We start from the raw sequence: 15,949 nt of genomic DNA on the forward strand, positions 1-15,949 counted from the left end.
GTGTCAACTTTGGTGAACAGAAAGATAGAACACAATACAGAGGAAGTCAGCACTTGACCAGTGCAAAGTCATAGAAATTTCCCAGACACATCCAAACACTTTGAGGGACCAACATGCTGGCTGTGGCTGAGGACTGGGGACCAGAGTCCCAGGGGACATTCTAGGTCGACCGGCATAACATTGTTCACAAAGAAAACGTTTTACATTCTACTTTGGTGAATAGCGGCTGGTGAGCGGCCACTGAAGATACATCTACTGGTCCCACCCTGTCTGGAGCAAAGGAAAATGAACAAAACCAAATACACAAGGAAAATATTAACCCCAAGGATTAAAGGACCACACGAACCACAGCCTCCACCAGCCTGAGCCCAGAAGAACTAAATGATGGCTGGCAACCACCACCAACCGCTCTCACAAGGATCACAATAGAGTGTTCCAGACAGAGCAGGAGAAAATGTAGAACAAAACTCAAATTCACCAAAAAAGGAAAGAAAGACAGACCAGACTTACTGGTCTGACAGAGACTGGCGGAACCCCTAAGACTATGGCCCCCGGACACAAACTGAAGCCACTCCTGAAGCCCACTTTTTAGACAAAGATTAGATAGGCCTAGAAAACAAACAATAACACATGTGAAGAAAAATCAAATATACGAGACCAAATGGGCAACTCATGCCCAAAAGCAAATAAGAAGGCAGAAAGAGACAGTAAAACTGGATGAATGCACACCGGGATCCTAGGGTAGAAAGGGGGAGAGTGCTATCACATTGAGGGGATTGCAACAGATGTCACAAAACAGTATGTGTTTAAATTTTTGAATGAGAAACTAACTTGAGCTATAAACTTTCACCTAAAGCACAATAAAATTGAAAAGAAAATATTCAGAAGTGATAGATAATGAAAACACTACCTATCAAATCTTTTGCAGAGAACTTAGAGGGAGTGATCTAACTGTCCCATTACCACCTGCTCGCAGCATCATCAGTAAGACTGACAGATGGGCTGTCACTAGTCTATACACAAAGAACCTCGAATTACCAGGGTTGGTTACACAATTTAGGGTGAAAAAGAACAGGTTTACAAAAAGCAGCAGATAGAGCAAAAGAAGGTAATACAAGGAGAACTCCAGGTCTTGACAGTAGCCAAATATTTCCTAGGTGTATTCAGTATAAACCATCCCTTGCAAGACAAGGTGCAGGATAACAAAGGTGTAGTTTCTGAAAGAAGACAGGCACATGGTTTGTTCACTCAGATTCTCCATGAAAAAATCTTACAATACTGAGGAAAGCAGCCAAGGGCCAGCCACTTCCTTTGAGCTTGAGATAATACTGAATATTCAACAGGAATTATGTGAAACATTACACATAGTACATCCAAAAACCAAAACCAAACCCAGTGCCATCGAGTTGATTCCGACTCATAGTGACCCCACAGGACAGAGAAGAACTGTCCCATAGAGTTTCCAAGGAGTGCCTGGCAGATTCAAACTGCCAGCCCTTTGGTTAGCAATCGTAGCACTTAACCACTACGCCACCAGGGTTTCTTCACATAGTACACAGTACATACTAAGTGCTCAAGAAATATTACCTATTATTATTCTTTCTTTAGAAATAAGGTCTCAACGTCAGAATTTATTTCTTTTCACTAAACTAGGTATATGTCAATATTTTCCCACTCTTCAAATATTTCTACTTAAAAGTTGTTAGCTGTCATCAAGTAGGCTCCAACTCATGGCAACCTTACATATAACAGAATAAAATGTTGCCTGGTCTTGTGCCATTTTCATGATCATCAGTATGTTTGAGTTCACTGTTGCGGCTATTACTATTACTTAAAAGTAGACATGTCAAAACCCCAGACTCACTGTATCTCTTATTTTTGTGACTCTCTTTAAAGGGTCTGCCATTCAAAACTTGGGCATCCATAAGCATGTTTCACTTTTATCAAAACTCAATATATGAAAATGTACCCTGGGTAGTCACACTCATCTGATAGTCACCATATGCTTGATATTCACCATTCATGCAGAATTTAAGAGCTGGAAGGAACCACAGAATAATGTGGTCCTTGGTGTTTTGTTTAGTCTCCAATGGATCTGAAACATTACAGAATTTCTAATGTTGAAAGTTCTTTAGAAAACAGTCCACCTGGAGATCACCTTTCAGCCAAATAACAGATTTGCTCATAAAATAAACAATATCACCAGTGAATACTGTGTTCCTTTAAATAATCATCTGTATGAGATCAAACGATCAATATTTACCCTAAAGCAAAGATGAGAAGGTGGCGGGGGGGCTGGCAGGGAAGCTAGATTAATGGAAACAGAACAACCGGAATGGAAATAAGGAGAATGCTGACACGTTGTAAAAAATGTAACCAATGTTACTGAATAATATGTATAAAAAACCAAACCCACTGCTTTCAAGTAGATTCTGACTCATAGCAACCCTATAGGACAAAGCAGAACTGCCCTATAGGGTTTCCAAAGAGTGGCTGCTGGATTCCAACTGTTAACTTTTTGGTATGCAGCAGAGCTCTTAACCACTGCGCCACCAGGGCTCCAACAATATGTATACAAATTGTTAAATTATAACTTAATTTGTTGTGTAAACTTTCATCAAAATACAATAAAAAAGAAAAACAAAAGCAACTCCAAATACTGTTAACACAAAATTAATTTTATTCTAAATGTAAAACAGCAGCAACACCGTTATCAGCATTAACTTTTTACATTATCTCATCCCTCAATTTTTGACTTGCTATTTTATTTCTCTGAAAGAAAATCGTAATTTACTAATTCACATCGGTGCTGATGGTATCGCTTGTTAGCACCGCTTTCTAAAATCTAATGACTCACAAAGGAAAAAATTTTAATTTCTACCACCAAGACAAACTAGTCAAGTATAACACACCATTTCAACTTCAACTTTATTCACTATGCGATATAATAAAATATGGTCATACCTGGTTAAATGTGTGAAAGTACCAGAAACTAAAATATGATGATAATAATAATCTCGGTGAAACATTTTTCAAAGTCATACTATACTTACATATTTAATATTTTAAATACTTTTGCAGCAGTTTTGAAGCCGCCACCGAGGCTTCCCCTGCTCTGCCACAGTCCCCCCGCCTCACGGCCCACCAAGCAGTGGTTTCTAACTGTGGCTTACCCCGACCGTGCTGTAGCCCTAATCAGTGTTTGATTTTGGCACCGAAGTCCTGCGCACATGCACAAACCGGTATCTTGGTGCATTCTCAGGATCTGAAGAGCCATGTCCCAAAAGTGATCCCAGGCCCCAACTTCACTGAAGAGGAAGATGTTCTCTGGCACACAGCTGCGATCAAGCCCATCTGAAAAGCAAAGGGTCCCTTCCTTTGCAGCATGACTTAGCACCTGGGTCTCCAAATATGGACACGGAAGGGATTGGGGTGTTAGATTTTGGGTGCCAATACCTGCCCCCTGGGGACTGGAAGACATAAAAGCTCCAAGCTCCCCTAGGGCAGGGAGCTTGTGGACTTTCGGCTGCTAGGCCCTAAGTTGCTCCTTGTTTGCACAAACAATAAATTTCCACTTCCCGTTTCCCTTGGAACTGGTGGTGTGGCATCTGTCTTATTTCAATTGGCTAATAGGGCAGGACAAGAACCCATGTTAGGTTACAGTTTCAGCATACAGAAGCACATTTAACCTAAATTCAGCAGGCCTCAATGTTTCTGACAACTATATTAATGCACTTTCATTTTAGAAAAACAAATATCACTATAACCAAAAATTTGTTTTGAATCATCTCTAATGTTTTAGAGAAGCATCTTAAATACTAAAAGAATTCTTTCCTAAAGTTTTCCTCACTGCTCAAAAAAGTGACCATTTTGAGTATGACTTCTATAAAAATCATAATTAAATACAAGGAAAAAAATAATAGGGTCCCACCCTGGTACAGAATCCACAAATGAAGCAGCTACTTTTACATCTGAACAGAACATATTACCTTGGATAAGATCTAAAAATGTACCCATTATACAATTCCACAAGTCAATATCGAATATGACCCGTGAACAAGATGCAACACTTCCATCTGTATGTTAAATTCAGTTGGGTACCTCAAAGCATAAACTAGAAATATTCCAACATCTAAGGAGCCCTCGTGGACCAATGGTTAAGTACTCAGCTGCTAACCAAAAGCTAGGTGGTTTGAACCTACCCAGTAGTTCTGCTGGAAAAAAGAGTTGGCGATCTGACCCTGTAAAGATTACAGCCTAGGAACTCCTGCCCTATAGAATCATTATGAGTCGGAATTGACTCGACAGCACACAACAACAGCACAACTTCAACATCTGTAGTTTGGAACGTTACCCAACTAATCAACTACTAACAAACCCTGGTGGTGCAACGGTTAAGCACTTGGCTGCTAACAAAAAGTTTGGCAATTCGAACCCACCCAGCAGAAAGAGAAAAACCTAGCAATCTACTCCCATAAAGATTACAGCCTAGAAAATGCTTCGGGGCAGTTCTAACCTATGAGTCGAAATCTATTCAAAGGCATCTAACAACAACAACATACAAATGAAACTCCTTCATCAGCTGATTACTGTCTCCTTACACAAAAACAATTTAAATATGTTGATTCAGACTAGACTGCATTCATTACACATTGGTAAAAATCAAAAGGACTAGCAAAATTAACATAGGGATTAGTTTTATGTGTCAACCTCGCTAGGCTAAAACCAAAAAAAGACCAAACTGGTTGGCATCAAGTCAACAATACCAAGTGCTGTCAAGGATAAGCAGAAACTGGAATCCTCATACATTGCTGGTAGAAATGTGAAATGGTACAGCCACTCTGGAAAACAGTCTAGCGGTTCCTTAAAAGCGACCTACGTAAATGGAAGAACACACCATGTTCATGACTAGGAAGACTCAACATTGTGAAAATGTTGATTCTACCCAAAGATATTTACAGGCATAATGCAATTCTGATCCAAATACCCGCAACATTCTTTAACAAGATGGAAAAACTAATCACTATCTTTACATGGGAAGGAAAGAGGTCCCAGATAAGCACGCATAATACTGACAAAGAAGAACAAATTAGGAGGCCTCACACTACCTGATCTCAGAACTTACTATAAGCCATGGGAGCCAAAACAGCCTGCTACTGGTACAATCACAGACACACAGACCAATGGAACAGGATTAAGAACTCAGACATAAATTCATCCACCTACCTATGGTCAGCTGATCTTTGACAAAGGACCAAAGTCCATTAAATGGGGAAAACACAGTCTTTTTAATAAAAGGCACTGGCAAACTGGATGTCCATCTGTAAAAAAATGAATTAAGACCCATACCTCATGTCATGGATTGAATTGTGTCCCCCCAAAAATATCTGTCAACTTGGTTAGGCCATGATTCCCAGTATTATGTGGTTGTCCTCCATTTTATGATTGTAATTTTATGTTGAGAGAATTAGGGTGGGATTGTAGCACCACCCTTACTCAGACCCTGATCCAAGGTAAAGGGAGTTTCCCTGGGGTGTGGCCTGCACCACCTTTTTCTCTGTCAAGAGATAAAAGGAAAGGGAAGCAAGCAGAGTTAGGAACTTCATACCACCAAGAAAGCAGCACCAGGAGGAGAGAGCATCCTTTGGACCCGGGGTCCGTGTGCCTGAGAAGCTCCTCAACCAGGGGAAGACTGAAGACAAGGACCTTCCTCCAGAGCTGAGAGAAAGAGAAAGCCTTCCCCTGGAGCTGACACCTAGAATTTGGACTTTCTGCCTACTTTACTGTGAGGGAATAAACTTCTCTCTGTTAAAGCCATCCACTTGTCACATTTCTGTTATGGCAGCACTAGATGACTAAGACAGAATTTGGATATCTAAAATGTGGAAGCGGTTTTGAAACCATGAATGGATAAAGCAGCAGCAGGGACAGAGGGCCAGCAGCAGAGAATTCCACAGTGGCAGAGAGGCAGCAGTGACAGAGAACTAGCAGCAGCAGAACTAGAAGACCAGCGCCTGATAGCACTGGAGCGAGAGAGCTGAGTGTCTGTGCACAGGAGGTTTCCTGGCAGAATAGGGTGCCTCTGGGCACTTATTGGTAGAGCTACAGAACTTGGGAACACTTGCCCCAGCAGGGCAAATGCAGGTGTGAGGAGCCAAGAAACCAGGAAGCAGGAGCTAAAGAAACAAAGAACACAAGAAGCCGAGCTGCCTCATTCTCAAAACATATGGCCATGACCTCGGGAGTTTCAAAGGGTGGAGCCATGGCCTCTGGTGTTTCTAAGGGTGGAGATGCCACTCAGATGGACTAGGAGAATTGTGCACTTTAAGTCGAGGGAACAGAGTTGCTGTCCCAGTGGGCCTGGAAGCTGGAGCTGAAGTCCAGGGCGGAGGGGGCTCCACTCAGAGTCTGGAGGGTGTGGCCAATACCTTGAGTCTAGAGGGCAGGGCTATTGTGTAAACTGTCTCAGAGAACAAAGGATTATTTTCAAAGCTTTGAGGGCTAATGTAATGTGTTCTGCTGACTTGCTTGGTGCCTGTTATGCCTTCTTTGCCTCAGTTTCTCCCATTTGTATTGGAAATGTCTAGCTTGTGCCTGTTCTGCCATCATACCTGTGGAAGCACATAGCTTGTATTCTAGATTTCACGGATGAAGAGGAATTTTTGGATTTTGGACTTGAAGTTAAGACTTTTGCTATGATGTGACAGGGTGAATATGTTTTGCATGTTACGAGGATGTGATTTTGGGGGGGGCCAAAGGATGGGATGTCATGGATTGAATTGTATGCCCCAAAAAATATGTGTCAACTTGGTTAGGCCATGATTCCCACCCAGTATTGTGTGGTTGTCCTCCATTGTGTGATTGTAATTTTATATTGAGAGGATTAGGGTGGGACTGTAACACCACCCGTACCGGATCACCTCCCTGATCCAAGGTAAAGGGAGTTTCCCTGGGGTGTGGCCTGCACCACCTCTTCTCTCTCAAGAGATAAAAAGTAAAGAAAGCAAGCAGAGTTGGGGACCTCATACCACCAAGAAAGCAGCACCAGGAACAGAGCGCATCCTTTGGACCTGAGAAGCTCCTCGACCTGGGGAAGATTGAGGACAAGGGCCTTCTTCCAGAGCTGACAGAGAGAGAAAGCCTTCCCCTGGAGCTTACGCCTTGAATTCGGACTTTCAGCCCACTTTACGGTAAGGAAATAAATTTCTCTTTGTTAAAGCCACCCGCTTGTGGTATTTCTGTATGGCAGCACTACATGACTAAGGCATCTCACACCATACACAAAAAGTAACTCAAAATGGAGCAAAGACCTAAATATAAAACCTAAAATGATAGAGATCATGGAGGAAAAAACAAGGACAATGCTAGGGGCATAAATATAATACAGACTATAACTAACAGTGCACAAACACCAGAAGATAAACTAGATAACTGGGACTCCTAAAAATTAAACACTTATGCTCATCAAAAGACTTCACCAAAAAGAGTAAAAAAAGAACCTACAGACTGGGTCGCATCTCTAAAATCTGTAAAATATTTTAAATCCTCAGCAACAAAAAGACAAATAATCCAATTAAAATATGGGCAAAGGATATGAACAGACACTTCACCAAAGAAGATATCCAGGCAGCTAACAGGCACATGAGTAAATACTCGCAATCACTAGCCATTAGCGATATGCAAATCAAAACTACCATGAGATACTATCTCACAACATTAATCAAAAACTAGTCAAAAAAAAGTTTGGAGAGGTTGCAGGGAGATTGGAACTCTTATACACTGTTGGTGGGAGTATGAAACGGTATGACCACTATGGAAAATATGGCGCCTGCTTAGAAAGCTAGAAATAGAAATACCATAGGATCCAGCAATCCCATTACTAGGAATAAATCCTAGACAAATAAGAGACATCACAGACATACGCAGCATTGTCTACTGCAGCGTGCTCACTGCAGCATCATTTACAACAGCAAGAAGATGGAAACAACCTAAATGCCCATCAACAGATGAATGGATAAACAAATTATAGCAGGTACACACAACGGAATAATACACATCAATAAAGAACGATGATGAACCCGAGAAACATCTCACAACACGGATGAATCTGGAGGGCATTAAAACCCTGTTGCTGTTGAGTTGATTCCAACTCATAGCAACCCTATAGGACAGAGAAGAGCTGCCCTATAGCGCTTCCAAGGAATGCCTGGTAGATTCAAACTGCCAACCTTTTGGTTAGCAGCAGTAGCACTTAAACCAGGGTTTCCTGGAGAGCATTATGCTGAATGAAATAAGTCAATCACAAAAGGAAAAATATTGTATGAGACCACTACTACAAAAAAAAAAAAAGTAGAAGGTTTACACACAGAGAAAAACATTCTCTGATGGTTATGGGAAGGTGAGGGAAAATCACTAATTAGAAAGCAGACAACTGTTATCTTTGGTAAAGGAAAAGACAACACACAATAAAGGAGAGGTCAGCACAACTTGACCAAGGGGAAGTCATAGAAATTTCCCAAACACATCCAAATGCCTGGAGGGACGAAGTTACAGGGGCTGAGAACTGGGGACCATAGTCTCGGGGGACATCTAGGTCAACTGGCATAGCATAGTTCATAAAGAAAATGTTCTGAATCTTACTTTTGTGAGTAGCGTCTGGGGTCTTAAAAGCTGGTAAGTGGCCATCTAAGATATATCTATTGGTCCCATCCTGTCCAGAGCAAAGGAGAATGAAGAAAACCGAAGACCCAAGAAAAATATTAGTCCAAAGGACTAAAGGACCACATGAATCACAACCTCCACCAGCCTGAGTCCAGAAGAACTAGATGGTGCCTGGCTACCAGTCTGACAGAGATCACAACAGAACTTACTGGTCTGAGAAAGGCTGGAGGAACTCCCAAGATTATGGTCCCTGGACACCTGCTAACTCAGAACTGAAGCCACTTCCAAAGTCCACCTTTCAGCCAAAGATAAGACAGGCCTAGAAAACAAACAATAACACACCTGAGGTATGTGCTTCTTAGTTCAATCAAGTATATGAGCCCAATTGGGCAATTCCTACCCACAAGCAAAGACAAGAAGGCAGGAAGGGACAGGAAAACTGGAGGAACGAACATGGGGAACCTGGTGTGGAAAGGGAATAAGGGGAGAATGCTGACACAATGTGGGGACTGCAACCAATGTCACAAAACTATTCGTGTAAAAATTTCTTAATGAGAAACTAATTTGCATTGTCAACTTTCACCTAAAGCACAATAAAACTTAAAAAAAGGCTAACGCTCACAGCAATACTTTCCATAATAGCAAAAATGTGACAAACAACCTAAATATCCATCAAGTAGATTGGAATAATATATTGTGGTTTATGGTAGCAGTAACAATGAATAAGCCACAATATGAGTAAATCTTGGAAGCAGAATTCTGAGCAAAAAAAGCAAATTATGAAAAATATATAAAGAAATTAAAAAACAAGTAAAACTAAACAATGTATTGTTTAGAGATATATGCAAATGTGGTGATCTATGAAATTAAATTAAGCAGGAGAATAATAAAAAATTTTCAGGGGGAACAGATGGGAGAAGATGCAGACAGACTGAATCAAGCAGCAGCAGAACACATAACTTATTTGCATGCTATATTCTTTTAATCTTTAAAATATTTCACACTTCAAAAAGGGAAAAGAGGGCTATGCGATCAAGACTCAGCCAAGAAAAAAAAACCTTAGGCTACAAGATAATGACCCACGTTTCTTTACTACTACTCAGGTGTATATAAGTCTACATTCCTTTACCTAGTCTATACTGGCCTTACTTTGGGGCCAGATGTTTCAGAATCCAGAGATTTTGGGGGGGATTTCAGAATGGAATATAATGCATATACTGTATACTCCTTCAATTCCTCTTGGGGGTCTAGGACAGCACCCTGAAATCAAACATCTGCACTGAAAAACAAAAATGCCCTCTGCTGTTGAGTCGATTTCAACTTATAGTGACCCTATACCAAGAGGGATGGGATATACAGACTACAAATGTTCTAACATCCTATCAAGTCAGATGTTACCATCAAATAGGTTTTACCAAAAAACTTGGTTTTAGAGCTTTTTATATATCAGAATTGTGAATGAGGGATAGCGGACATGTACTTGGAAAGAGGTTCAACTTTGCCTATTAGTAAATAGTAAATTCCATACCTCACTTTTTTTAACCTCTTTAGCTAACTCACTTTCTTTCAAGATTTGCTGACTATTAAAATGCAAGTGGTTATCAGCGGTGGGAGGGAGGGGGAAAAAAGGGGGTCAACAGTCATAGGAAAATTATATTGATTAAGGGTAGGGTTGCACAGCCAATTACTGTAATTGCTGTCAATAAGGTGTATCCCTGATAAAATTGAATCGGCAACAGTTGTGTGACAGACGTATTTACAACAACAAAAACAGCTGCTGAGGCTGCTTATGTACAACCAAACACCTCATGGGATTTGGTTCCTGGTTTGGAGGTTTAGGATCATGCTTTCATGGGACATCCCAGTTAATTGGCCTAATAACCTGTTTAGTGCTTCTGTTCTACCTTCTAGTTCACTGTGTAGTGCCTGGGGTCTTAAAAGCTTGCAAACGGCCATCTAAGGCATAACAATTTGTCTCTATTCACATGGAGCAGCAAAGGAAGAACAAGAGTCAGAAACAGAAGGATATGGAATGCATGGCTACTTGCCTCCATGAACTGCATGGCTACTTGCCTCCATGAACTGCCTGCTTTGCCACGAGACTAGAAGAACTGGATGGCGTCCAGCTACCATTAGTGAACATTTAGATCAAAGACTCCACAGGTGAATGTGATCAAAAACGGAAAATGTAGAACAGAATTTCAAACTCTAGACTTGCTAGAGCCAAGGCGGGTGAAACTACTGCCCTGAGATAATCTTTGAACCTTAAACCAAAAGTATCCCCTGAAGTCATCTGAAAACCGAACAACAGTTTAGCTTAACTAGTAAAAAAGCTCTGCTATGAGCATTACCTTCTTTTAAGAACTATCTATGTAGGATCAAATGCACAACAGCAACTGGAAAGATTAGATAGGAACCTTAGGGGGCAGTGAGTTTATGTTAATGAGGGAGGGACAACTGAGAAAAGGAGGGTGAGAATGGTTGTACAACTTGAAGAATGTAACCAATGTCCCTAAATTGTACATGTAGAAACTGCTGACGTGGTGTATGTTTTGCTGTGTATATTCTCAACAATAACAAAATAAATAAAATTGGAAGAAAAAAATGCAAGTTTTAAAGTAAGCTAATGTCATTTATGCTATAAACACCCAACCCAGTGTCTTATTTCACAAAAGAAAAATATGCACAAAACATCAAATTATATAGTTGTTTTTCAATTTTTATTCTATTTTTTAATTTTTATATCTTTATAATATTCACATTTATTATACGTATGAAAAAATACACACACAATTTCAATTAAACAAATAACCAGCAGCAATATGAAAGTCTAAGCACTGTAATAAAAAATATTTTCCAATAATTTACAGGTGTAATAAAATCAAAGTGTTTTGTATTCTAAACCACTAAAAGCTATAAATGAAATTTAATTACCTTTCCCCATCAACGCCAGGCTAAAGTTAACAGTTTACCCAAGCCCAAATCGCACAGGTTATAATGACCACTCAATGAGGGGAAAATTATTATCTTTGAAATAGTAATATAAGTCAAAGCCCAAAAGTACAGATCTTTAGAAAGACATCTCTCTAGTGTAACCCTAAAATACAATTCTTTTTACCATAATATTTGAGTAAGCAGTATGAGGAGTTGAGTCTTGACAACAAAACATAGGTATTTACCCAAATTTTCAAACACTGCAAAGCACATGATTGAAAACTCATCCCAAAAATTATTACAGAAGCAAACTTCTCCTCAAATTCCATTTTTAAATAATACCAAGCAGTATACACTCTAAAAACAATAAAAGGAATATATTCTCTTCAAACTAATTTAAGGAGCCACATAAAGCAAGTAGCCTCCCTGGGGAAACAAAACAATTCAGAATCTGCAATGATACAGCTTTGGAACTCTTCAGGATCCAGTTTATCTATGCTCCATGATTACAAGCACTTTCCTGATGCAAAGCCTGATAATGCCATTCATTCAAAATTATGTATCAAGAAATAGTTGCCAAAACAATCTTTCTTTTAAGGAAGGCATTAACTAAAAATATATTAAATGCACACAGGACAAGTGAACTAAATTTAATGAGCACTACAATGAAAATGTACCGAGCTAAGCACTTTACATAGGTTATCTCGCACAACATCTTTTCCTATAAATAAGAATTTTATCTTCTAAGGCTGGCCTGCTGAAACCATGAGTTACACAGTAACTTCTGTGGAGTATAACAGTACACATCCTGGTCTTACTTTTGTCATCTTAGGCAGGATACAGTTTTCAACAGTAGTTTTTGAGCCCCTGAGTGAAGTAACTGAGTTTTATGGCTGTGTTTTTATTAGGCTATACTGCTTGTTTCTTCTGTTAAAGACAAAATATTTATTTTCCACAGTAAAACCGAAACAATGATCGATAGCAAAATGTAGCCTAAGTGATAAGGTTTCAAATCTTTAAAATGATACCAGCCATTATTTCATCGGTATTTTGGGAAATATTCTATTATTTCATACCATGCAATGCACATAATTTAAAAGAAACCCTGGTGGCTAGTGGGTAGGAGCTATGGCTGCTAACCAAAAGGTCGGCAGTTCGAATCCACCAGGCGCTCCTTGAAAACTCTATGGGGCAGTTCTACTCTGTCCTATAGGGTTGCTATGAGTCGGAATCAATTCGACGGCAGTGAGTTTCTGGTTTTTTATTATGACATGCTTTCAAAAAAAAATAAATAACGTTTAGCTCATCAATTTGCAACAGAAACACCAGGAATCTCAGGCCAAATAAAGAAATAAGGGACAATTTTTGGCTAGGTGAGATTTACTGCATCTCAGAATCATGATAACCAACTAAAAGCATTAACATATTCTGTCAAGTCAGCAGCAGCTGATGTCGATTCACATACCAGAGTAAACGTCACCTTAACCAAAGTGTAAAGCGTTTGGGCTGTATTGCTGCTGCTGGGTGCCCTCAAGTCAATTTCATCTCCTAGATATCCCATGTGACAGAGCAGAACTGCCCCACGGGATTTTCTAAACTGTAATCTTTTAAGGGAGCAGGTCACTGGGTTTTTCTCCTGTGGAGCCGCTAGGTGGGTTCGAGCTGTCAACCCTTTGGTTAGCAGCCAAGTGCTTCACCATTGTGCCACCAGGGCTCCTTTTTGGCTGTATTAGGCAGTCAATAAATGAATGGACTAAGTTGTTTACTCAGTATGTGTAGTGTTTCATTCAAAATAAAAAGCCTTTATTTTAACGATTTACAAAATAATAAAGCAGAATGCATGATCATATTACATGTATAAACAGCTTAGGCTCAAGCTCAGGATAACCCTAATAAGCATGATTAACATCTCTAAAGACCCAAGAGATGAAAGTACACAAAATTTCTATCCAGGATTGAGTATGAATGTGATGAATACTTGAAATCTGCTGTACTATTTTTAACTGAACTTTCTGGCCTTAGGTCAAAGTTTTGCCAGCAAAATACCAAAGACAAAATGCTGGGAGTGAAGCCCAGAGGCTCTGCTTTGGCCTAGGAAAAGCTATGCCCTCCATGTAATCACATCCTACCTCCGACTGAAAACTTCTAAAGAATGTCATGATGTCACGCTCCCGTGAGAACACACAAACACCACCGTGGAGATCAGTAAAAGAAACGTCACACACCTCTGACACAACACAGTGCATGACATTCTGCACATTGTACAGAAAGACACACTCTCTTGAGCTAGCTCTCGCACTTTGGCCAAACAGGACTGAGTCACTCTGCAAATAATTCTAGAAACCTCAAAGGAGAACCAACTGCCTATGGAGACAGTCACTGGGAAGGGAGGAGACACCGTTTCTTCTCATCATACAGTCACATAGTCACTAATCTACTAAGCTGGGGGTAGAACTGAACATTTAAGTTCTGGGGCAAAATGTCTAAAGAATCCAAGGATCGCACACCCTAATTCTGATCCTCTAGAATTAATCTAATATCCAGAATATCTTTTTCATTTTCTTCTCCCCAGGGTAAAGCGCCCGTTTTTCCCATAAATGCATCTCCGCTGCACACTGTCTGGGAAATCTAACAAAAGTGAGAAATAAGCAAGGATTTTACAGTGCATTTCTAACCTGCAAAACATGCTCCTTTCTTAATCAAGAAACCAACTAGCAGCCTCTATGTGGTCGGTCATTCCTTCTTAAGAAAGGGATACAATGGCGAGAGACTCACTCAACAATTCAGATCGCGTCTTAACGTTAACTCTGGTGCAATAATCGAAGGAAATTTACAGAAATTAAGATGCACTCAATGGCAACTATGGAATGCTTAAAGACGACTGAAAACAAAGCCAGCGATGCGCTTCAACATTTCAGACTAAAAGGAGAGTGAGGTCAGCTGTCTTGTCATGCCCCCCAGGTGTGTACTCTCAACAGGGAGAGCATAAGGTCCCTCCCCTGCCTGGACCCAAGTCCCTACGCAACATGTCACTTTGAAAGTCGCTAGTCTGGCGTACGAAGGAGAGCAAATCCTCCACCCTATCCCCCCCAAACCCAGTGGGTATGCAGCAAAGAGGAGTGTTTCCGCCCAGTGCTCCCCGATAGGGCCAGCCAGGGATGACACCAGCTCTGGGATGCAGAAGGGCAGAATCAAGTGGATCTCTCCAGTTCGAACTTAGTGGCAAAAGTGTCTGGTGTCCGGCCCCGGCGGCCGGAAGCTGGGCGGGGTGGGGCAAGATCTCCGCCACACGGAGGGGTCAGCCCGGAGGGGTGGGCGAACGGAGTTTAGGGTCTGAACAAGAGGCGGGAGGGATCCCAGGCCCCGGCCACCTACCAGCAAGCTCTCCACGTTGATGGGGGAGCGAGGGTCTCGGATCAGCGCCTCCAGCTTCCTCTGGCGGCTCGCGCCAGCCCCGTCCCCGGGCACGGCCTCGGGGGCGCCGGGCATTTTCCCCGTCAGCAGGGGCCGGCTCATGCCGCCGCCACCGGGCCCGCACTCCCGCTTCCTCGCGCCGGGGTCCAGCCGCCTCGGGGCCTAGCGCCCCCCTCGAACCACCGGCTCCGGGCGGGGCTCCGCCCGGGCCCACTGCCTGCCTCCGGCTTCGGCTGCGAGGCTCCGCGCCGGTCCGGGGCCTGCGGCTACTCCGAGGGGCTGGGCCGGCCCGGCCCGGTCCGGCCGGGAGCGGTGCGGGAGGACGTCTCCGCCCCTCAGTCAGATTCGCGCCGCCCGGTCCGCTCGTTCTCGGCGAGCTCCCTCAGGACCCCGAGGGCGGGAGCGGGGAGGCGGCGCCGCCACGGCCTCGGCCGGGACGGCCGTCTGGGGCTCCGCGGGCGGAAACCCAGGCTCGCGCCACTACGGCCGCCGCCAACCCGGTCTCATGATCGCCGCCCGCAGCCTCTACTTCCACAAGCCCCGCTTCCCTCACACAGCCCCGCGCGGCGGCCCGACTCCGGCCGCGCGCAGCCGCTACCCACAAGCCCCTCCGCCCGCGGCCGCCGGCGCGCGCCCCGCCCCCCCGTCGGGCCCCGCCCCCCGAGCCGCGCACCGCCCCCCCGTGCGCCGCGCTCCGCCCCCGCCTGCGCTGCCGGCCGCTGCGGCCTCTGCGCGCCCTCGTCTTCGGTCCTCTCCCCTGTCCTCTTCTCGTTCTCCCCTTCGCCTCCTTTCTGCTTTGCTTCGTTTTTCTCCTTTTTACGCCGCCTTCTTCGTGCTTCCTCCTCCTCCCCCTCTTTTGAGCTGTAAAAAGACTACATGACTGGGGGCGCTGTCACCGCCTCTTGACCCGCTGTGCTCGAGCTGGGGGAGGGGAAAGCGC

The 15,949-nt window shown here is 42.8% G+C and overlaps 1 protein-coding gene across 1 annotated transcript in view; it reads right to left on the reverse strand.

The window, feature by feature from the left end:
• The window catches only part of ROCK2 (Rho associated coiled-coil containing protein kinase 2), a 158,451-nt gene extending 142,829 nt beyond the window's left edge, over positions 1-15,622 (reverse strand). Inside the window, exon 1 of the mRNA XM_049905165.1 lies at positions 14,971-15,622. Within this exon, the coding sequence (XP_049761122.1) occupies positions 14,971-15,111 (141 nt within the window). The 5' untranslated portion in view covers positions 15,112-15,622. The remainder of the gene's footprint in view (positions 1-14,970) is intronic.
• Positions 15,623-15,949: the final 327 nt, after the last annotated feature.

The sequence above is a fragment of the Elephas maximus genome, chromosome 12 (genome assembly GCF_024166365.1).
Source record: "Elephas maximus indicus isolate mEleMax1 chromosome 12, mEleMax1 primary haplotype, whole genome shotgun sequence".
Classification (NCBI taxonomy): domain Eukaryota; kingdom Metazoa; phylum Chordata; class Mammalia; order Proboscidea; family Elephantidae; genus Elephas; species Elephas maximus.